General features: G+C 39.7%; 2 protein-coding genes across 11 annotated transcripts in view; one reads left to right on the forward strand and one right to left on the reverse strand.

Annotated features, from left to right (window-relative positions):
* Positions 1-10,919, forward strand: part of IL6ST (interleukin 6 cytokine family signal transducer) — a 33,430-nt gene extending 22,511 nt beyond the window's left edge. The window contains exons 12-16 of the mRNA XM_081881412.1: positions 319-465; positions 2,104-2,244; positions 3,274-3,370; positions 4,855-4,936; positions 5,982-10,919. Of these exons, the coding sequence (XP_081737538.1) occupies positions 319-465; positions 2,104-2,244; positions 3,274-3,370; positions 4,855-4,936; positions 5,982-6,677 (1,163 nt within the window). The 3' untranslated portion in view covers positions 6,678-10,919. The remainder of the gene's footprint in view (positions 1-318; positions 466-2,103; positions 2,245-3,273; positions 3,371-4,854; positions 4,937-5,981) is intronic.
* Positions 10,920-12,092: 1,173 nt separating this feature from the next.
* IL31RA (interleukin 31 receptor A) overlaps positions 12,093-23,633 on the reverse strand; it is a 43,542-nt gene continuing 32,001 nt past the window's right edge. For all 10 annotated transcript variants that reach the window (XM_081881430.1, XM_081881428.1, XM_081881427.1 and 7 more), the window contains 8 exons: positions 22,871-23,093; positions 22,123-22,305; positions 21,018-21,119; positions 19,865-20,011; positions 18,783-18,923; positions 17,949-18,042; positions 17,110-17,176; positions 12,093-15,506 (listed from right to left, as the gene is read on the reverse strand). In XM_081881430.1, coding sequence (XP_081737556.1) covers positions 15,033-15,506; positions 17,110-17,176; positions 17,949-18,042; positions 18,783-18,923; positions 19,865-20,011; positions 21,018-21,119; positions 22,123-22,305; positions 22,871-23,093 — 1,431 coding nt within the window. In that variant the 3' untranslated portion in view covers positions 12,093-15,032. The remainder of the gene's footprint in view (positions 15,507-17,109; positions 17,177-17,948; positions 18,043-18,782; positions 18,924-19,864; positions 20,012-21,017; positions 21,120-22,122; positions 22,306-22,870; positions 23,094-23,633) is intronic.

A 23,633-nucleotide genomic window follows, 5' to 3' on the forward strand; every position in this document is an offset into this window, starting at 1 on the left:
ATGAAAATCTGTGATAAATGGCCTATACTTTTTAAATGTGGAGTTTTTTACTTTTTATTCCCTGTACATAGTTATTAATATACGGGCTCTTATTATGCAAACCTTGTTGTCTTCATTATTATAATAATTTCTTCAAAATCTCAACAAAATACAGACTTTGAAAATTAAAGGTTCTTCTTTTCTTACAATACAATCAGACATAGTATGTCATTTACCAGTGTACCAGATAAAATGGCATTTTAATATAACAAACTTAAAATAAGCAGTTATCTAGAATTTGCTCTTCAGAATTAATTTTTCAATATTTTCCACTAATAGCACCTGCTATAGGTCCCACTGTTCGCACAGCAAAAGTTGGAAAAACTGACGCCCTTATTGAATGGGAACCTCTTTCAGTAGAAGAACAGAATGGATTTATCAAATACTACAATATAATTTACAGAACAGCTACTGGAAATGAAACGGGTAATTGAGTTTTGCTTATCATGTTTAAATATATGATTCGACTGAGATTACTTTTTCTAAAGATATTTTAAGCTTTATTTTTGCCTTTTTCTCTACCCAAACTCCAGACATTTTAAGTTAGCATTTATGTCTGCAGCAGCATCATAATGTATAGTGATGTGGCACAAGTGTAGTAAAAGCACTCATTATGCTTATGTTTTTTGCTGGCTCATATTTCTGGGAACAATTTTTTTCTTTTCTAAAATCATTCCTTTTGACTGTGATCTATAGGAACTTTCAGTCATAAATTAAGCTCACTTCCTTCCAATTACTGAAAGTCGGCTCTCTTTGGTGTAGATTTTAGCTTTTTACAACTTCCGTGAAATGTATAAAAAGCTCTTCAAGCTTTCATATCCTGACAAGCAATAATATGCTCTATGTGAAGTGTTTTGATGATCTGGAGGTTGCAGCTGATGTAGAATGCAGAGGATACCTCTTGAATAGTGGGTCACTGGAAAGTCATTAGGCATTAAAGCATCTGAGTGTTTGCTGACTTTTCTGCAGCCTTTTGTGCACAGCACCAGCTGCTCATTTTGACTAATGAGCGGCATAATCTAAATATCTTACCTCCTCCCATGTGCCCTACCACAGTCCCGAAAGATAAATGTAGAGCATGCTCGTTTGCCAAGATAGTAAGGTATCTCAGCAAATACTTCTTCATAGATTTATGCCTTGGAGTTTTTTTAAACCTTTTCATTTGATAGAGAGGAGGGTTTCTCCACACATGCAGAAAGACGGGGGAGCTTGTGGCCTGCTTCAGAAGTAACATTAAACCATGGTTTTGCACTACATGGATAAGCAGAAACAGAAGCAAGCCATGGGTGACCGCTCTCCTCTTCTCCAGTGTTGACTCCAAAGGGATTGAAAGCACTTCACTTGTTTTAAAGAAACTTGAGTTTATCATTGTTTCTAAACCACGGAAATGCTGGTTGGTTTAACATATAATTTGTTAAAAACAAACCAAGATCAAATTGTGGTTCCTGATCTTGGTTAGTATAGTTTAACTAACAAGAGTTTAACCAGTTCAGGTCTAATGATATTCTGGTTAGTTTAAAAAAAAAACCTGGAGGGGATGCTTCTGGTCCCCTTGTAGCCATGCCTGGAGAAGGAGTGGGGTGGGGAGTACATGAGGCTGAAATTAGCTTCTGCTCACATAACACTAAGTCATAGCTTAGCGTTTTGTAGCACCAGTGTTCTCGTAGCAAATTTCATTATTGGTGTGTTAAATATTTTTGTTTAAAAACACTTTTGAAGTTTAATCTTAAAGTGAAACATACATTATTTTACACTTCTTTTATTTTTTTAATTTATTTAAATGAAGGTCACAAACTTCTAACAAGATCTCTGTTTACACTTTCACTTCTTTTCTAGTAGAGTATTGAACTTGAAACAAGTACTGCTTCTTTGGTGATAGGGGTGTTATAGAAGAGTTTTATTTACCAGGCATGCATGTTGAAGTACAGTTTTCACATTTTCTTTTTATTTGAATTATGAAAATTATAACTCCTGGGTAAAACTGGTTTTGCTTGTATAGTGTTAATACAAGAGCTGTCTACTGCTTTATATAATGCATATCAAATGGGTGATTTTCATTTCCAGTTGTGTTTGTGGACCCTTCTAAAACGGAGTACCCACTGTCGTCCTTATCAAGTGACACTTTATACATGGTGCAGGTAGCAGCATACACAAAAAATGGAGGGAAAAGGGGTCCTGCTTTTACATTTACTACAAAGAAATTTGGTAAGTTCTTACATAAAATGTTTAATATGTTTAATTGTTGAACTGCTCAGGACCTAGTACGCATTGGTAGCGCCACATGTCTAGTTTCATAGTTTAACTTTAAGTAGTACTCTGGGACTGTATTGCACACTTGATAACCCTAACTTGATCATCAAAAGCAACCATTCGTCTCATCTGAAAGGTGGCTTGGGTGGCTGTCCAGCCATCATGTGATGCCATCTGGTGCCCAGTGACAGAAATGGCACTTGAAGTCAAAGCATCTGCTTAAAAGAACTGGAAGGAATAGAATACCTATGCATACCTGTGCATTGACTGAGTGCATTCCCTGTCTTTGGACACTAGGTGGCATCTCACCACACAGGTTGGTTGGTTGGTTGGTTGGTTGGTTGGTTGGTCACTCACTGAAAACATGAATTAAGATGGGTCAATATTACGACATGTTTTCTCACCTCTGCATATTACCTGGAGATACCTTTTTGCATTATTTTCGCATACTTAAGAGAGAGTCTTTTGAGTGGCTGTATCCGGGTTTTGGAACTCCTTACAGCGGAGGCTCATAGACCTAGCCCCCTTGTTGATGGTCTTCTACTGCCAGGCAAAGCCCTTATGTAAGCGGGCATTCGGCCTGCCAGGGTGGATTTGTTCTGCCATATTGCTGTAATTCATATTCTCAATTAGTTGTCCTTTCTTACGTTTTAAATCTGTTCTTCCTTTCTTTTGATATTTTAATTGTATTACTGCTTATTTTGTGTGGATCAGTTACTTTTTATTCTGGATTTTATTGTTAGTCACCTTAGGCTTTGCCTTATTATTTATTTTTAAATAGGGCAAAAGATTTTGCTTATTATGCCTTAAAGCTCATCTAAATCATTTAAACTTTTTTTCTCTCAAGCAAAGACGACTAGGGTCAGGTTCTGAAAGACTTACTTTATACTAATGGATTTCATGTTTTTAAAATATGATTGTACTAAGCACAGCATTTTTAGGGAGATATTAAAAGCATCTAACATTTTGTCTTTTACCTTTTAGCGGAAGGAGAAATTGAAGCAATTGTTGTCCCTGTGTGCCTAGCAATCCTGCTATTTACTCTTTTAGGTGTATTATTTTGCTTCAACAAACGAGATAGGTAAGCATCCTTATTTCAATACATTGCATGGAAAATATTGCTGCCTTAACACTGAAAGAGGTATTAGGCAAAAGTTCTGAGTTCTGAGTTTGCTCTGATTGGGGTTTTTTTTTCCTTTCAAGCCCAGGGCTGTATTTCCTCATGGGCTGTCTTAAGGCAGGGAGGGGCTGCTGCTTGACACTGCTGGAGACAAAATGTCAGAGGAACAGATGTTGTTCTTTGGATAATAGGGTACATTGCAGCCATGCAAAAGGCAGAACTGTGTATACTCATATCTCTCCATCCAGGCAAGCAAGGGCAGCTATCACAATTCGAAGGCATGTACCAGCCAGGCAACAGCAGTAGAGCACAGGGTCAGGGAAAGGAGTATAGCTTGGGGTGGGTCCCATGTTCACATTCAGACCCTGAGCCTGACATTCCCCACCCCTGCTTTTTGTAATCCTACAGAAAGAATTTATAACACTACTCATATTTTAGTTGGTGTATGTGTGTGTAATAATTTACATATTACCTTTCAGCTCTTGAAAGTACCCTCAATACAGTTCATAGCATTAAAACAGCTGATGAGCAGATTCACAACCTGGTTGGAATTAAAGCAAGTCAGAATCCTTTAGAGAGCCAGTGTGGTGTAGTGGTTAAAAGCGGTAGTCTCGTAATCTGGGGAACAGGGTTCGCGTCTCCGCTCCTCCACATGCAGCTGCTGGGTGACCTTGGGCTAGTCACACTTCTCTGAAGTCTCTCAGCCCCACTCACCTCACAGAGTATTTGCTGTGGGGGAGGAAGGGAAAGGAGAATGTTAGCCGCTTTGAGACTCCTTAAAGGGAGTGAAAGGCAGGATATCAAATCCAAACTCTTCTTCCAAACTCTTCTTTAACCCACCTGCCTAAACATTGTTGGAGTGGGGGAGTACAGTTATCTCCTTTTAAGCGAATGTTCCACAGCTAGGGTGCTGCAGCAGCGAAGGCCGTTCCATATCCCAGCCAGCCACGCCTCCTATGGAGATGGCACATGGAGCAGTGCATCTGGCTGAGGTGTGGAACAGAACCTTCTTGGTTGTGTCATGGATTGCATGCATTTGTTTAGAAAGAAAGAAAACAGACTTTTGTAGTTTCTGGGCCTTATTGCCCCTTCCTTTTACAGCCATAGTGATGCTAAGTAAGGAAAACATTCCAACCTGGCCCAGTGCAAGTCTCTCCTGGCTTCCTTTTCTCAGCCAGAGCTGCCCTCTGTGAAGGTGAAAAGGCTGGCAGTGGTTTTCCAGATGTAGCATCAGACCTAGAATACTTGAAACATCTTCTGTCTGCATAATCCTTTCCCCTATTCACAAGGTGTGGCCAAGACCACAGGAACCCTGTTCACCTATATACAGAGCTCAAAAATCATAACATTAAGAATCTGAAAGTTGGAGCTTAACATTGGTGTAAGTTTTATCAGTAGGCACTTGCAATTGCAATGCAATGACTTGTCTCTTGATCCTTTGCCAGCATCAAGAAGCACATCTGGCCTAACGTGCCTGATCCTTCTAAGAGTGTTATTGCCCAGTGGTCACCACAAACGCCATCAAAGGTAAAAACAAAAACAGACTATTCTGAAGTACTTTGTCGTCCTCATCATTGTTTATTTGCATGCTGCCTTTCCATAGTTAAACCACTAATGTGGCAGTAGGATGCAACTGTCCTAAGCAAAAGGATAGTAATGGTTGGGAAAGGGAAGTGAAAACAGGCTAGAAATAAAATATTTTATTGTGGAATTTAATAGCATCCATTCTTGGGATATGAGTATCCCTGCCACAAAAATTCTTCATAGTCCAACAGTAACTGTGACTTTGTCTTTAAAACAGGACTTGCATTAACAGAAACCAAAACTGAGAAACTGAGTCTTCAGAACAGTGTAGAGATGTTACAAGTTGGGGGGGGGGATTTGGAATAGAGAGCTCATTTCTAGTAATGAAAACAAATTCCTGGGCTGAGAGGCACTCAGAGGTGCTCTCGTCTTCAATTCTAAGAACACCTCTGCCCCTCTAATCCACTGAAATGTGCTTAGCTCCAGCTGGTGGATCTGTGAGGTCTAAGAAAAAAACAAAGATCCTGCAGGCTTGAAATCTGCCTACTCCTTTAGGGAACATGGAGATTGCTACAACAAACTCTCATGTATTGAGATTTAAAGATGAAAAATAAAAAGGAATACCCAGTTAGATGCAAGCTCCAGCACTTCTCATTTGAAAAGTTGTGGAGGAGGGAATTATTGTTCCATTTTTGTATCAGTAAACATGGAAGAAGCTTAATATTTTTAATCCTTTAAGTAGAAATAATTTGCTATCCTGGAGAGAATCCAATTTTATATACGGAAACTTTTTGAACCATGTTTGGGGAATAATGCAAATAAGGCAGTAGCGCTGTTGTGAACTTTGAATAATTCAGTATTTAGGTGAGAGGGGGTTAAAGTCAAAAGACTGAATTGGAGCTGCACTAACTCGCTGCTCAAGTAACTGTAAGTCCTAGAAGGATTTTTGAGTGCATGCTAACGACAGCATAATATAGATCCTGAATATAGTTAATCAAGTTGCATCATTTAAAGGTAGCATTAATTAAATCTGTGGTTTTTTCCTTAGCATTTTCATCATTCCAAAGATCAGATATATCCCGAAGGCAGCTTTACTGATGTCAGTGTGGTTGAAATTGACAAGAAGTCATTTTCTGAACAGGATCCTAAGCCTTTTGACTTGCTTAGAAAGGAGAAAAATGCCTCAGAAGGGCACAGCAGTGGTATAGGGGGGTCATCCTGCATGTCTTCTCCTCGACAAAGCGTTTCTGACAGTGATGAAGGCGAACCTGCTCAAAATACTTCCAGCACTGTGCAGTATTCAACTGTTGTACCCAATGGCTACCGGGACCAGATACCTTCAGTCCAAGTCTTTTCAAGGTCTGAGTCAACGCAACCTCTACTAGACTCGGAGGAGAGGCCCGAAGATCCGCCAGGGCTGGGAAGCGACAACTCAACACCAAGGCATCGCTATTTCAAACAGAATTGTAATAACGATGATACAGTCATGGAGGAGCCTCATTTGGATGGGGCAAAACAGATTTCTCCAATAAATGAGGAAGATGCTGCTGGACCTCAGACTTTCCAAATGTGTAGCTCTGGCCCAGATGAACATGATGTTGCCTTAGCAGGTGCTTTCCACCCAAGCCCCAAAGGACTAGCTGCAGAGTTTGAAACAATGAGAACAAATGCAGTGACAGAGGATGAGGTCCCAAAGTGTTACTTACCACAGACTGTAAAGCAGGGTGGTTATATGCCCCAGTGAGGAAACACTGCCACCAGTAGATACTGTTACATTATTGGTTCTGATAAGTTAAGCTGTTTTTTAAATCTTGCTTCTGCTGAACAATTCAGGTTCATTTATGGAAGAAAACGTGGACAACATGAGTTTGCGGACTTTGATTTAATTTGGAAGTTTCCACCCGTTCTTGCAGAAATATTCCTTCAAGCACTACATGTCACTCAACTTTTCAGGCAAATTAGTTGCCATTCAGTTTTCTTCTTTTAAATTAAAATGGAACACACCTCGTTTTGCTAGAGGTAACGGCATAGAGATGGAGACTGACTGTGAATACCTTCTTACAGGATGAAGAGATTAGTGTATTATATTATGAAATGTGCTCTTTTCATCAACTTTGTTGTCAGCTATGTAAAAGTACAGTGTTTTATATTGGAACAACTGTGCTTTAAAAATAATCTGGAGACCAAATCTGTGGCCAAACTTATGGCAGAATCAAAATATTAGATGGCATCTAATATTTCCAGATTAATGGACCAGAAACACTTTGTTTGGAAATGTGCCCTCCTTGCCAGTCAAGAACTACAAGCCAGTGGAGTGAGATATTTACATGAATCATGACTATCAAAATACTATTAACGTCAAATGCCAGTATTTCAGACCCTTCCTGTCTTGCAAATTGAGCCAAATCTACTGCCGTTTAAACACTTTTAGAACTCATAACCTGTGCACTTATAAGTGCACTTTTTTGCTTTTTATCAGGATAGACTTGGGTGAAGTAAACATATTTAATAATAATGAAGTTATATAGTAAGTGTGTTTTTAAGGGGGAAAGTCCACTGCTCTTTCTGACTGCCAATGCCAGGTTCTAGTATTCCCTGCTGCCATTATTAATTCGTAGAACAGAAGAAGAAAACTGCATAGCCATGGCGGACCCACAAAGACATCTTGAAGAACTGCAGTATTGGCACTCTGCATGGAGGGTTTTCTCTTTCGCCAATGAATAAATCTAGAAACATTTCTTGCAGATTCTATTTGTATTTAATATAAAATCATTAAGTTGAGACTGATTTTTGAAGCAATCCAAAAGCACTACAATTGTTTTAACAGGAAATAAAAGTTAATTTGATTCTTCCTCAACAATTTAACTATGGTAGTGATTGTGTTTTGAAATCTCAGTGGCTTTTACTTTGTAAGCTCTTGCACTGTAATCGGTGGCTATGAAGATCAGCCAGCCAGTCTCTTAAGATTGAATAGCTGTAAAACACATTTTAATGTTTTAAGGGTTTCTTCTATAAAAACAATTCTGATTACAGCAAGGTTCATAAATTATAATAATGAGTTTGTGCCATGACCACCTCAGAATTGTTTTTTTTATGTTGAGCTAATAGATTTACTCTTCACCTGCTTGTAGTGCATGGCTCCTTAATGCTACTTTTATGATGCAGTTATACTTCATCCAGTGCTCTAAAAATGTAATGAATGCCAACAATATTCAGTCCATAGTTTATTGTGATTTTTCAGAAACAAATCTTCCCAAGATTTATTTTGGGGGAAAGCAAAGTTAACACTGTGAATAGTGTTCTGAGTGCTTAATTAAACCTGCAATCCTAACACCTTACCTGGGAGTAAGCCCCATTGTGCTTTTTGAACTTGTCCTATACAGGCCCCAGTAAAATAAATGTAAGTTTCTCAGTGGCAAAAGCAGTCTGTTGTGACCACAGTACAGTCTTCTTGTATGGTATCACAAGTGTCAGAATCCCATTTTAATGCTTGACCTGTCTTCATGTTAGTCTGCAACACAGACAATTTAGTTCTACAATCACCTTACTTCATTACAGTTAAATATAGTTTAAAACATGTTGTTTGAAGTTTAGACTCGCCTTTCCTTGTTTAGCAAGCTTACCTCACCAAAATTTTAAAATATTTTTAAATAAAATTAAAAAATGGATCTTCAGTGGAATTACTCATGAAAAGTTTTATTGAGCATTTTCAAAAGTTTCTCACAGGGTATGGTATGAGATAACATGGAAATATACCTTGCTAAAGCTTAGTAGGTTTAGGTCTGGTCTGTCCTGAATGGGGACTACCTAAGAGTCATGTGTGCCTTGCCTTGGGTTCCATAATGAAAGAAAGGCAAGCTATAAATTGTTTTCCTTCTCTGGTACTCTAAATGCGCAATCCCTCTTGGTGATTTGTTATGCAGAACACAGAGTATTGTCTTGACATTTATTGGGGAGGGGCTGTCTCAATCAAATCAATGCCACTAACCATGCAATCTTATACATGTCTACTTAAAAATAAGTCCCAGAGTTCAATGGAGCAAGCTCCCAGGTGTGTATGAAATAAGAGTACAGAATTCTAGCCTTAAGTTAGCAATCCTATGCACACTTCCTAGTTCCATTGAAACCAGTGGGATTTAACTTCTGAAGCTTTTCTGGTGTGCAGAGAGGAAACTGGCCCATTGCCAGTTAAAGTTGGGCTTTAGTTCCACCTGGTGGTTGAAGGCAAGATGAACTCTTGGGAAGAGGAAGCTCCCACAATTCAGTTTACTCCTGCCTTTGTGTATTGTTTAATACACCATTTTAATGTTGAAAAGAGGGTTTTGAGATTTTGCTTCATTTGGCCGCACCAAAAGCTGATTTGTGACAGTGAAAAATAGCACCTAACATCTTCCTCAGGCATGTCAACACTAAATTGCCTGAATCCAGTTAACAGGCAATGTAAGGTAAAAGGTCATTTACATGCTATATATATGTATCTTTTGTGTGGGAGATTTCACATGTGACATGCTTATTTTCTGTATTGAGAAAGCCACACTGCAGAAATTGACCTTAAAGCACTGCTTTCAAAAAATACAAAACCAAAAAAACCTGAACACCTGTTTTTAAACCAGAGTTCTGAAGCAAGCTGAAATAAAAATGTAAACCTTTTTTAAGGTTAAGTATTATCCATTCCTTTGTGAGAGATAGAATTGTTATGTAATAAAATTCTACATGCATGTAATTTTGTTCATAAAATTCAAACTAATGTGGCATTAAGTGTGACTTATAATTAAACACTGTGGTTTACTTTATAATGCATGGATTTAAACCAGATTCTGTTCTTAAATACTCAGAATTAAGGCTGAGTTCAGTAGGACTTGCACATGGATGCCTTGCTTGCATTTGGTGTCAGTGGGGTGAAACAACAAAGACCTTCATACAAGCTCTGGGTTCAGATATTCTGGAGCAATGCATTCCCTAACTCTGTATAGCATTTGTACATAGGCTGGTTGCAGGGATAGTACGAATACATTAACAGTTTATGCTGATACATGCATTCCATCCTATGTAATATGATACCCATGTCTCTTTCTCACCCAATACTGCCTCCTTATGTTGCTTGTTAGCTAAAGTGATGGACCAACAAAATGTATGGAGATATACCATGCTATGTTCTGACTGCTGGATGGAATGTTAGCTGGAGAACTTTGTATTTAAGTCTACAGAAAAGTGGGAAACCTCATTTGATTTCAAAACAGCTGTGAAAATTTGATGCTGAACATCAGTATTGTAGCTTACTGCTTCAGACATCAATCTGGTAAAGGTTCATAAACACCTTTTGATTGTCAACTCACAGTATTGCACACAGTGCTTAATTTTTCATCGGGACCTGTCTGTGCTGCAGCTTGATACAACCATTTACAATCATTCACATGACTAATCTCTGTACTCTAGGAGGAAGGTTCTTGTCTGGGGCAATTAACTAAGATGTACTTCCTACTTCCTGTCTGGCTTGGCTAGATGTGACCTGTTTCAACCAAGACCATACAAATGCAAGAGAAAATCTCAAAGATAAGGCACGGTCTTGAAGTTGCAGCCATGCAACTTCAATAGGTCACACTTTAGTGAAGACAACCTTCCACTAAAAAAAAGGAAAGCTGTGCAAACATCTTTCAGGCATGCCTGGAGCAATTCCCATAATTTCTTGGACAGTTGTTTCAGGTCAACCAACAGTCAATTCAGCTCCCAACTAAGCACTGACATGTAGTCAGCTGCTAACATAAACAAGCCCTTGGCCATCCCTTGTATAAGAACATCTGATACCCATTCTCATCTCTCTATAGTTGCATGTTTGTCATCCTCGCAGTGTTGTGCAAACTATTGTTAACGTATCTATTTGTGTAGCCTTCAGTGTCTTAGGAGTACTGTATGTTGTATGTGTATGTTGCTTTTCTAGCTGCATAAGACTATGAAGTCATAATTAAAAGTTGTCTTTTTGTTTCTCTCTATTTTCCAGCAGTGTTTTGCTTTGTGTTTGTTTTGTTACATTACATTCATTAGTGCAGTGGCTACAAAACTGTAGGTCCACATATACTGCTGTGCTGGAAGAGAAATATTTTGGAAAAGTCTCACCTGTTTGATGCAGCCACCTCTGCGCATTAAAGCAGATTGACATTCAAAGCATTGATCCCTTCTCTGCCACTATATGGGTATCAACATCAATTGGAGAGAACAAGGATGCAGTGGGCTTCACTAAGGTGGTCTGTGCTACAGCTGAGTTAGAATCTGTAGCACAGGCATTGTTTACTGATTAAGAAACTCATGAGTGTGAAGGCAACTGGGTGTATTAGACGACACCCCCAAATTGGCAGCTGCAATTTGGGGGGGTCGTCTAATATGCCCAGTCACCTAATACACTGGGCAGCTCCGCGCCGGGAGAAAGCTGCCCGGTGCAGAGCCGAGCCTGCCCACTGCTGCTGCCGTGGTGGGCGGCAGACTCCTCGCCGGGTGGCTTTCTCCTGGCACGGAGCCCGCACACCTTATACCCGGCATATAAGGCGACCCCCGACTTTTTAACCTCTTTTCCAGGGTTAAAAAGTCACCTTATATGCCAGAATCTACGGTATTTGTATTCTACCATCTTGTAGGAACTAGGATGGGTTCAGTGGTCAAGTATGCTTCAGAAAACGGGCTGTACAAGTATAACAACATAGCTTGACTTACCAGAGATACTGAAAAGGTTCCTCAAGACTTGCAGAGAAGCTGTGCCTCTTCCTTGAATCTTAAAGCCTGAGCTACAGTAATCACCTTCCTTTTCTCTGGTGTCCAGAAAAAGACAAAATCTGGAAAGCAATCTGAAGATGAATGGCTAACATATATTGCCCTCCTCCCTTGAAGCTCACAGAGGGGGAAGTAACAGGAATAGTTTACAAAAACATTAAATATTCTCTAAGATGTCACACAGGATTTACGTGTCTTTAGTGCAACTAGCCATTATGCCCATGTCACAGAAGTACAAAAGTGATGGCCTGGAACCATTTTAACTTATTTGGTAACAAAAAGGACCATCCATAGAAATTTGTCACATCCACACCATACTCTGAATAGTCATGGCTTCTCTCAAAGAATCTTGGGAACTAAGAGATCTGTGAAGGGCAAACGACAGCTCCCATGTTTATTTGGGGAAGCCATGACACTTGAGGTGGCATAAGAATGTCTTAAATGTATGGTGTGGGTAGAACCTCTAATGTTGCTTTACTGAGCCAATTTCCCACTCTGCCACAAAAAAATCTAGCAATAACTAGTCTATGTCCTAATGCTATACTGTATTATCTTGCTTCACAATAGAGCTGCAAAGCCAACAACTGCGCAGACACTAGCAATGACGAGTTGGAAATAGGCAAACCCTGTGGGAGTTATCAGGCAAAAGTGAGATTAATATGAAAAACTGGCATTTTTCTATTACCATTGGTTGCCTGAACTAGTCACAGTATACTCACATTCTGTTCATGAAATGGAATATTTCATGATGTCCTTGAAAGATTGAACTCCACTCCTATTCATTTCACTCCAGTCTCACTTGTTACTCAGGGCTGAAACATATGCTCTCCTGTCACTTGCAACTTCATAACAAAGCCATCTAGAATTTAGCAGACTATTGAAAGCTTTAATTGGCATTTTTTTCCAGCAGCTCAGAGTAGGATGGTGCATTAAATGACAAGTCTCACACCAATAGTTACAAATTTCATCTTATTCATGTATCTTGTATCAATGCTTTGTATATGAACAATTTATGCAGCATTTTAATATATACCATGTTTGTTAATAATTACGATGTTTGTCCTCACAGTAAATCTGTAGTGTACATCACTATTGTTTCCATTGACAGATGGAGACTGGGGTCTTAAGCCACTGAAGCACTAGTCAGGCATTCATTAATTGTGTGAGCAGAGACTGTCCATGCCAGTTCCACATCTGACTTTCACACAATTTAAAAGGGGCTTGTAAGCCTCTTAGGCTGAATGCAATGAAAGCCCTCCCCCAGATCAGGAATTCAGACTGCACAGTTTAACAATCCCCATTCAGACCTTCCTGCGTTGAGCAGTTGGGGCAGGTACAACCTGTCTAGATGCCAAAAGAAGCACTTCCACCATATTGGAATACCGACAAAGGGCTGCCATGTAGAAAGGGCATGTAGATCTCCTGGCTAGGGCGTAGGTGGATAAAAAGGCTTTTTGGTTTCCCTAGAACCCAGGTCATCACCACAGCTGATTGCATGCCATGTGCTTAACCTCTAAAAGTGGCTGGTGTGGTCAGCTTTGGTAGTTGTGATCACCTGATTTGGAAATGCGATGGAACAAATTCCAAGTCCCTTCCTTTGCTCATCATTTCAGCATCTGTTTGGACAACTAACAGCAATTGTGGGGGATTATAATCTACAAAGTTTATTTGTGATACTGTCTCATTTCACCCACTCAACATCTACTGGCACCTTGCTGCTGTATTAGGAACACCTACCACCAACAGTATGCTAGGCAGTCTGCAAAATACAAAAAATGATACAGAACTTGGCTTGGCGCTCATATTATCTTCATCAGAAGTGTGAGAACATGTGGTGCTGAAGATGCTGGTGACCTCTGGCCACATTGTTGGGGGGTGTAGAGAGTTAGATTCTAGCAACATACAGAAGGCTAGAAGTTCCAAAATCCTGGTAAATAATTGGTATGCATGGGCCCTGTATTTCCACAAAGGGTTTGGCGGGGGGCGGGGCTAGAAATAGAAAAAGAGCTGCATAATGGATGGGGAAATAGCTATCATACTTCCCATTTTGACTAGATCTTTCTAAGCTTTTTCTCTCTGTTGTCCTTTTTCTTTCTGGAAAGCCTAATATGCTTTGACATTCAGCAATATGCCCTAAAGATATTAAACTGGTGGTTTAGCAACCAATAATGCCAAATAGCTGCAAATGGACAAGTAAGCTGAATGAAGTTGGATTGCTGTCATGATTCCTCTACCTACAGGAAAGGCTGAAACCACAACTTGGCTAGTTTTCAAATTCTTTGGCTAAAAAGCATTTTTTGCCAAACCTGACAAGTCTTCCCATATGAGAAGAAACATGAGATTCAAACAGCCAATGTGAAACGGGAGTGGAATGGATTGTTTTTTCATTTACCTATATGCAAACCAAGTAACATAAGACTCCACAGTAAGGTGGATTGAAACAATGGAATATTTGTACTATGTACGTTTTGGTATCTATCCAAATAAGGTACCATATCAGTCACTTGAATAGGATTTTTGCCTAAGGAACTTTGTCCTTAATGCTTTTACTTTTCTTTTTACTTGGTTGTATACAACCCATGGTATTTTAAAGTCATACCCAGAGGAGACCCACTGAAACTTAAGCCTTTTGACTTCAATAGATCTATGCTGAGTATGACTTTGTGGGACACAGCCCCATGTTTATTATTGTTTCCTTTGAAGGAAATTCCATTTAACTTTTCAATTACATGCTTTGATTCCCTCCCCCTGCCTATTCAGCTATGCTTCCATGCTTACCAGGTAGGTATGAAATATTAGGGCTAAAATCATTATAGGGTTTTAAAAAGGTGCTCTGGTATTCTAGAACACTTTGAGGATTGTGAGCATTTTTAAAAATATGTTTTCAATCCTCTGGTGTCAAAGCTTCCCAGTTGACTTTCTCCCCACATTCTGATGGCCACAGAGGTTTGGGATGCAGAGAAATTGCCACCCCCTCCATCTCTGATCACTCTTTCTTTGGGTAGAGGGTGTGGGGGAGAAATATAGTGCCTCCATATGAATTACACTACTTTGTTTTTGCTAATGGAACAGTGGACCATGGAAAGCCATCAAATGCCTGATGCCAATTTAAAATAGGACGAAGAACTTCATGTCCTAAATAATGGTCACAGCTAAACAGAGTCTGCAACACTCTCCTTGACTCAGGCAGCAGCAGCAGCAGCATCATGCTTCTTTCAGTGAATCATAGAACTGTAGAATTGGAAAAGACGAGGGTTATCTAGTCCAACTCCCTGCAATGCCCAACGTGGGACTCAAACCCCTGACCCTGAGATTAAGAGTCTCATGCTCCATTAAATTACTCTGAACAGGGCTTTGAGAACAGTTTAACTGCATCCAGTGCCACATAACACTGTCCTGTTACAAAAACTGGTTGGCCTTTTGTTCCTTCTGCATTTTGGCCTAAGAACTCTCTTGTAGGGACCGAGTTTTTCAAATATAGGTTGAACTCAGTTTTCTCCTTCAACTCTGGCTGATCGTGAACTTCATCATCTCCACAATCTCTAGAATCCACTTTTGGAGCTGGAATTGGTGGATTCCTGAAATCATGCCCCAGAGAGGTTGACTGTGCGAGAGGTACTATAGCTTCATGTTCTTCACTGCACAAAATCTCATGGTTGGCCATCAAGAAGTCTGAGGTAACATCAGTCTGGTTCAACCAGGTTTCAAGGGTCAGCGAGTGTAATTCATCATGATCCTTTCCACAAGGATCTACCCTCAAAACACTGAGTGTCTCATTCTCAGAGGGTGAGTTTCTCAACATTGTCTTCTCCTGGGAGGGGAAAAAGAGAAAGAAAGAGGATGTAAAGTTAAGTAATTAAGTTCCTCTTCGGTTTTTACCAAAAGAAAAAAATGATTAAGTCTCCAAAATTTGCAGAAACTTTGAAAGTGCAATTTCCTCCAATGAGTCCTTCCCTTTTGGAATCTTGCAAACGAACTACAAATAAGCCTGCAGATGAGCAACTGTCCATCTGTTACACTCATAATCTCACATTCTTTGAATGATCCTCAAAGTAATATGAGTGCAGCCTGCTTGCTAATAATCAATACCATGGACACAAAAAGGAAAAGTCTCATTAACAAGTCTGTTCTGTCCTCCTTCATTCTAAGGAGAGGATGATGCCAGGTGGCATTTTCCATCCACTTGAGTTCTCAACCTCACTATAATATGCCCTAGTCCAGCCTGACTAACCTTTTTTGGCCCTAGAATCACCTCTCTCAAGAAAAGGCTGGAAGCAAAATTCAATTTTGTTTACATTTTAATGAGAAGCTACCCAGTTCACATTTGTCCTTAAATTCACGCTTGTCCAAATTTTGCAATGCAGTTTTCTAGTCAAGTAATGTGTACAAAAATGCATAAAAATGCACACATTGTTGAAGATAATATGCAAAAATGCATTATATTGGGGAAATTGCTTACAAAAATGTGTATATTATTCAGAACTGCTTACAACAATCAGTTTATCAGGGGAAATTCACAATGAAATGTTGACTAATCTTAATGAGGTTTTTTATTTTTATTTTAATTGCAATTTTCTCTAAAGAAATGTAGAGAACTGAATCTAAGATTGGAAAAAATTACCTATCCCTTTATGAGGGCCACAGTCCAGCAAGTAAGCATGATCAATGCATGTGCATGAGCCCACCCCACTCCATTTGCTAGGGGGCTGGGGTTGCTGGAAATTCTGCCTTTTATTTGCACAGAATGGTCTCTCTAAAAGCCTGGAATTAAATAACACTCTTCTGTAGAGAGTGATCTCTAACGATCATGCAGTAACTCCAGATCAGATCAAAAGACTACCTGTGGCTTTGCCAGCTGAATCAGGCTCACAGGTTAGCCACCCTAGCAATAGACCAGTCAGAAAGAGAGAAATGATAACCATACTTTTATGAAAGTTTAAAGCACTTCACATACACTGTCCTAGTAATCCTTGCAACCACCCTGTAACTTAAGCATTATCCTCAGTATTGCAGGAAAAGGAACAAAGAGGAGACCCCTGGAAGAAGTAGCCCCCTCTCTTCCCTCTACCACTGGCCACAGCTCTACTTTCCAATCTTCAAGCAAAAAGTACAAGTGTCTGTTGCTTGCCTTTGCAAGTCATGAGCTGGCAACAGCTGCTACTAGGAGCTGCTGTTACCTAATGGAGAGGGCGGGCAAGTAATAGTTTGGTGGAGGGGAAGGGCAGGAGCAAACACAAGCATGAAAGGGAGGCCAGAGCAAAGCGAAGTCTTGTGCATGCCCACAAGGGAAGTCAGGTTGCAGGGCAGTGTAATGATCAGCGACAGCCCTGGCCACCACACACATCTATTAGATATTATTTTTCTTCTATTTTCAAACAAATTATCACACCGGATCAGCAAAAATTATTCATTACCTGAAATCCACTGGGAAAACTTGGTAGTACCGGATGTGGGATTTCAGGCCAGCAAATCTTTTTCAACCTGCCAAAACAAAATTTATCCATCTAATACAGGTATCTATTGACACCTATTAACAAGAAAAACCATTTAAACTAAGTTAAAATCAAGCCCTTTTTCCTCCATCCGTCATAATAAGTTTTTAATTTACCGTATTTTTCACCCTATAGGACGCACTTTTTCTCCTCCAAAAATGAAGGGGAAATGTGTGTGCGTCCTATGGGGCGAATGCAGGCTTTCGCTGAAGCCTGGGGAGCGAGAGGCGTAGTTGCGCACCGACCCCTCTCGCTCTCCAGGCTTCAGGAAGCTGTCCGCAAGCCTTGCGCGCCCGGGGGGAATTCCCGCGGGCGCACAAGGCTTGCAGGCAGCAGCCTGCAGCGCGAAGCACGGGGCGCCCTCCGGAGGACGCCCCGTGCTTCGCACAGGTGTCCGCAAGCCTTGCGCACCCCGCAGGCTCGCAAGGCTTGCGGGCAGCAGCCTGTTCTGTGGGCTGGGGTCAGGGGAAGCTGGGGGGGGGGATAATTTTTTTTTATTCATTTCCCCCCCCCAAAAAAAAAAACGAGGTGCATCCTATGGGCCGGTGCACCCTATAGGACGAAAAATACGGTATGTAACGTGCCATAATTCAGTAATAAGATTTCTCAGCTCAGGGAGTGGCTCTGCCTTTCCTTTGTAGTGGTTTGTTTATCAGACACATATTTAACAAGCAAGAAACTTTTTTAAAAAACTATGCTTCCATTTACTACAGTGCCTCATTTTCTTCCATATAAAAAGACTTATGCAGACATTTACTCACGTGCGTCTTTTCAGAGCCCACAATAACCCAACAGTTGTTAAGCATAGCATGAAAAATCCAACAATGACAAACAGAAGAATAATATCTGTCTCACCTAGGAAGGGAAAGAGGAAGGGCAAAATGACTTCAAAATACAAACATCCAAGAATTTTAGGTTATCTCAAAAGTAAGTGCCAATGAGTTCAGTGGGACTTACTCCCGTTTACTGAACTATACTATATTTTAGCACTTAAAAAGGGAAGAAGGGGCTACAGTCTTGTAGAGAGGTCCCCAGTAAGAAAAAGAAAGAAAGAAATTCCATCAAAGGATGTGTGGTGCATCTTATTGTTGCACTTTTGACATATATAATGAACCACATAGATGGCTGCTGTAGAATGCAACTACATGGGTGTCACACAGCGGGGTGGGGGGAGGCTGTTTGTGTGTAGCAGCTTCCTGTCATGATACTGCATATCCTCCTCAGAGAGCCTTCAGCACAGTGCCCCGTCCATACAGTTGTGACCTGATTCAGTACTGCTAAGCTAGGAGCAACTCAGCAGGGCATGTGTATTTCAAGGAGGTAATAACCTCAGCACTAGAGGAGTGGCCTGTAAGAACATTCTTACATGTATAACGGAAAAAAGTGAGATTACGTACAACCACAAGTTGGAAGTGCACCCTTTCTATGAGTTTATGTCAACTGTACATTCTTTCAATCAACAGAATTAAGGTTTCCTGGATTTCACTTTGTGCTGTAACAGTGTTGGAGGAATAGGCTACCCTTTCTGAGGCCCAGTTCAACACACATTAAAAAGCGACCCATGAATAGAAAATTATTTGCACTGAGTAACTTACTAAGTTTATGGGTGATGAAATCTAGCTTTGTTCCATTGGTTCCTCCAGCCACAGTGCTTACCATAACATGAGCTGTGTACTTGGTGTTAGCTTGCAAGGATTTAAGGTGGTATTCTAGCACATCAGCACTCACTGTTTCTCCTAACAAGACACAAATTTAGGTTAAATGTTCATCTGGTCTAGTATATATGAAATTCCTTCAAGCCTGAAGGATCTTCAAGAGCTATACAAAAGGAAACAGATTTTTTTTTACTACCAAGAGTTATGAGATGCTGCTGCTCGGCAAAATGGACAGCACGACGCATGTGACAAAATGTAAAATGATATTTTATTAGACAGAGAGAGTGGAATCTGCAACAAAATACTGCAGTGCATTCATGCCCCCTAAGAGGAGTGATGCAGACAGAAACAGCTTCGTGTTGCAATTCAGGCTTCTTGAGGTTTGTGTTTCAGGAGTTGAGAAGTAATCACAAACACTCTTTTTCTTCCCCCACTGGAAATATGGGGCTAGAGGGCTGGCAGCCCCAAGCCTGAGCATTTTATAGTCATATAGCACACACAGTAGTGGGTGTAGCCAAACTTTCTTCAGCAAAGGTTTTCAAACTATGTCACAGTAAGCCAGAAAAACAAAAAAAAATGAATTCCCCACACGTAATAACAAACTTGTTGACAAAACTAAGTTTGGCACCAAGTTTGAGAAGAGACAAACCAAAGGAAACAAAGAGCCATTTAAAAGACAGGAAAAGAATTAAGTGGTTGGCTCCTGTTCCAAGCACTGACAAAACAACATTAACCCTGCATGATATGTTTGGAAGGTCCAGGGATGGGTGTGAGCCAGCAGGTAGCATTCTGCCTCCACACCAAATCACATGTGCCCTTTTCCCTGGCAGTTGTACCAAGGCAAATGTGTTGGATTACAAACAGAAAGCTTCCAAATTTTTCAGTTGTTCTTTTCCTTAACAGCAATCCATGCCAACATATGGAGACCACCTGAGACTAAAGAACAGCACTACAGTCAAACACTGCTAAGAAGTGGCATTATGACAGCCTTCTAACTTTCTGCCTCTTATGTGTATACGTACCCAATTCTTTTCCACCATCAGCTTTGTAAAATATAGTGTAGTTAATAATATCACCACGTCTGTCTGCTTTTTTAATTTCCTCCCACGTTATGGCAGCTTCACTTTTATAAAAATATTTCACCACAGCAGCAGGACCTCGGATCGGGCCTAAATGATGTAGGAAAATACGGCCAACAAAACTTTAATAAAAGAAATGATGTCGTGAATGATGTTCGGTGTTGCAAAATGCATAGCAATGTAGAAAAACAAGTTTCTAAATAACTAATGCAATTTTACATATTTAACAGAACAGTCCTATTGGACAAAACAAAATAAAAAAATTCCTTCCAGTAGCACCTTAAAGACCAACTGAGTTAGTTCTAGGTATGAGCTTTCGTGTGCATGCACACTTCTTCAGATACACTGAAACAGAAGTCACCGGACCTTTCTATATAGTGAGAAGGTGGGGAGGGGTATTACTCAGAAGGGTGGTGGGAATGGGTGATTGGCAGATAGCTGCGATGAGCCTGTTGACGACTCTTAACGACTGCAATAGGTCTAACAGGAAAAAGCAAGGGGTGAGAAGGTGAAAAATGGCTTTGTCATGTATAATGAGATTGTATAATGTATAATGGCATAGGTCTAACAGGAAAAAGCAAGGGGTGAGAAGGTGAAAAATGGCTTTGTCATGTATAATGAGATTGTATAATGTATAATGGCATTATACATGACAAAGCCATTTTTCACCTTCTCACCCCTTGCTTTTTCCTGTTAGACCTATTGCAGTCGTTAAGAGTCGTCAACAGGCTCATCGCAGCTATCTGCCAATCACCCATTCCCACCACCCTTCTGAGTAATACCCCTCCCCACCTTCTCACTATATAGAAAGGTCCGGTGACTTCTGTTTCAGTGTATCTGAAGAAGTGTGCATGCACACGAAAGCTCATACCTAGAACTAACTCAGTTGGTCTTTAAGGTGCTACTGGAAGGAATTTTTTTATTTTGTTTTGACCATGGCAGACCAACACGGCTACCTATCTGTAACTAGTCCTATTGGAGGTAGTCGTAGGAAGGGAGAACCCAAAGCAGAGGAACTACCAGATTCAAAGCTGACTTATTCAGATAGGATTAAGGGAGACTGATATTTGCCACAGAGGCAGTCATTTATACGTACTTCCTTCTTGAAAGTAGGTTCTGGTAGAACTCAGCGCTTTTACTTCACCTTTATGTAAGGGATACACTGAAATGTTGTAACATATATAGGGATTGAAGGTTCCTGGGGGGGAGGGGAAACAAGATGCACAGAATGTTACTGCTCTTTCAAGATGTGCAGCAAGACTTTTAGTTACACATAATATAACATAACGTAACAGAACAGAACAGAAAATAAAACAGAAAATAACATTCACTCACCCAGCAGCAACAGAAAAGCCACATGCCAGAATCAGGACTTTACAAACTTAGGACCTTTCCTTTATGACATATTTTCCTTGTTATATTGAAAAGCAGTATAGACTAAGAAACCTGCAAGCCCCAATTTTTATGTAGGATAAAACCAATATAAATGCAGCAATAGCTATTTATAGACTTCTTCTTTCTGAAAAACGACTCCTGGAACAGCTGATAACCAGACTTTTTATGCCAATACAGAAATGGAACTAGACTGTTTTGAGGAGTTTACATTAAAACAAAACACCACCACTAGATGGGATATAAACAAATGAAGTAAATAAATGTGTTTCCAACTTGTGGAGTTTTTCTCCAATAGATATTATGTATTGCTTGCAGCCAAGCAAATAAGGCTGCAGAGTAGTATAAAGACCTTCATGTGACAGAAATCCACTCCCTTCTGTCTGTCCCTATCAGAATTGTTCAAATTTTCAAAACCAATAATCTGAAATAGCTCAAGCAATTTCAGCATGGGCTATTCTAGAGGACTTTAGCAGTGACGAACAGCATTGCACCCATGTGCTTACCACAATAGAGATATTTGCTAACATGCAACCAAATGCAAAAGTACATAAATAAATACCCAACTGGAAACTGTCTCACCATAATGCTGTATTGTTTTAACACTCAACTGGGAGCCGCCCAGAGTGGCTGGGGAAACTCAGCCAGATGGGCCGGGTATAAATACTAAATTATATTATTATCATTATCATTATCATTATCATTATCATTATCATTATTATTATTTACATCTTTAGATAGAAAAAATGGGGAGTGAAGATACAGAAATAAATACATTGGGTTTAAAAGACAGTCTCCAGAACCCTTACCTTTTGGAAATGTCCAGTTTGTGACATTTGTTATGTATTCCCAAGATCTGTTGTATGGATCAGTCTCCAATTCATTATACCATTCTATAATGTATTCATTTATTTCTAACTCTGAAGTTTCCCATTCCAAAAACAAGTGCTCCTTTAAAGCAGAAGTATTCAAGCTAAGAATCCTTTGGAGATCTAAGAGAATGATTGCTGCCATTAGCAGGAATGTTGACTTAAGCAATTCAACTGAATATTATTGTGATTAATAAAATATTTGAGAACAGAAGACAGAAAGAAGCAGAAGGGTATGTAGCAATAGCAATCCTTCCTAAGAAAAGTATATTCTACATTTTATCAATACTGTATAGGATGCAAAAATAAATACACAATGAATAAGCAGTGAGACTGCATAGCAATATCCTTGCAGACAGGGATTCAAGTACAAAGAGACGTGTTGGATTAGAAGTCCCATTTCTTAATTCTACCTGCACTAAAGTAATACTACTTACTCAGTATCAGATAAGCCTTAATATTTAGGAGGCTATTTAAGACATTTTTGTTTTAGATGTATGCTCCATAACTAAGTATTTGCTGTTTTGCTCTTTTTGCAAGCAAATGCTACAACCATGTAATTGTATTTTAAAGAAGATCTGAAAGGGGATACACATTTACAAACACAATGACACATATCAACACCCGAACCACAGTGACCTATTACTACATTTTTTTTAAATCACACAATTTGTTCACATAAACTCACTCATGCTTTCTTCATGTATTGATGGAATTTTCAAAACAGCCTCAGGAGAATCTCCAGCTATATTATGAGCAACAACACTGATCAAATAGGCTTCTCCTGTCAATTCGAAATTACTGGAATTATTTTTAGCGTTGACAGTTTTTTCAAAAGGAGAATTGGTTTTTGCAAAATACTTTATTCTGTAGCTATCTATTCTTCCAGATGATGGGAATTCTTCATGTTTCTGTTAAAAAACAAAGCAAAATAGGACAGCACAGCAATTGAAGAAGATAAGACTCTTAAGACTTGTGTGCATTTACCTGAGAAAGCAGCGCTGAACACAATGGGACTTCTGAGCAAACATGTATAGGATCACATACATTGCATAAAAACTAGAATGCAAGTCACACATACACTGAAAAGGACAGAGATGGGATCCTCTCTCCCCCGCTATACATATACACATATACTTCTCATGGAATCAGAAAGCTCTGAAATATGCCAACCAGTTTTGAAAAGTTGGTTATCCAATAAGTTTGCAATCCATACACACTTGAGTTTACATGTCCTGTAAAGGATTGCACTGTTAAATCTGGTCTTGAAATTTATTTCCATCTTTTGCTTACAGGAAGTTTACAGCAAGTGCTTTTACACTGTACCTTGCAGTCTTGATTCACTTAATACCAGCGATAGGTCAGCAAATCATTACAAATTTATTTACTGTTCTTATTTCCATTACTCTCAGGAAGCAAGGGCAAGCTGCTGTTTCTCAGCTTAATGATCT

This window comes from Podarcis erhardii, assembly GCF_964252035.2.
Source record: "Podarcis erhardii genome assembly, chromosome: 11".
In the NCBI taxonomy this organism is placed as follows: domain Eukaryota; kingdom Metazoa; phylum Chordata; class Lepidosauria; order Squamata; family Lacertidae; genus Podarcis; species Podarcis erhardii.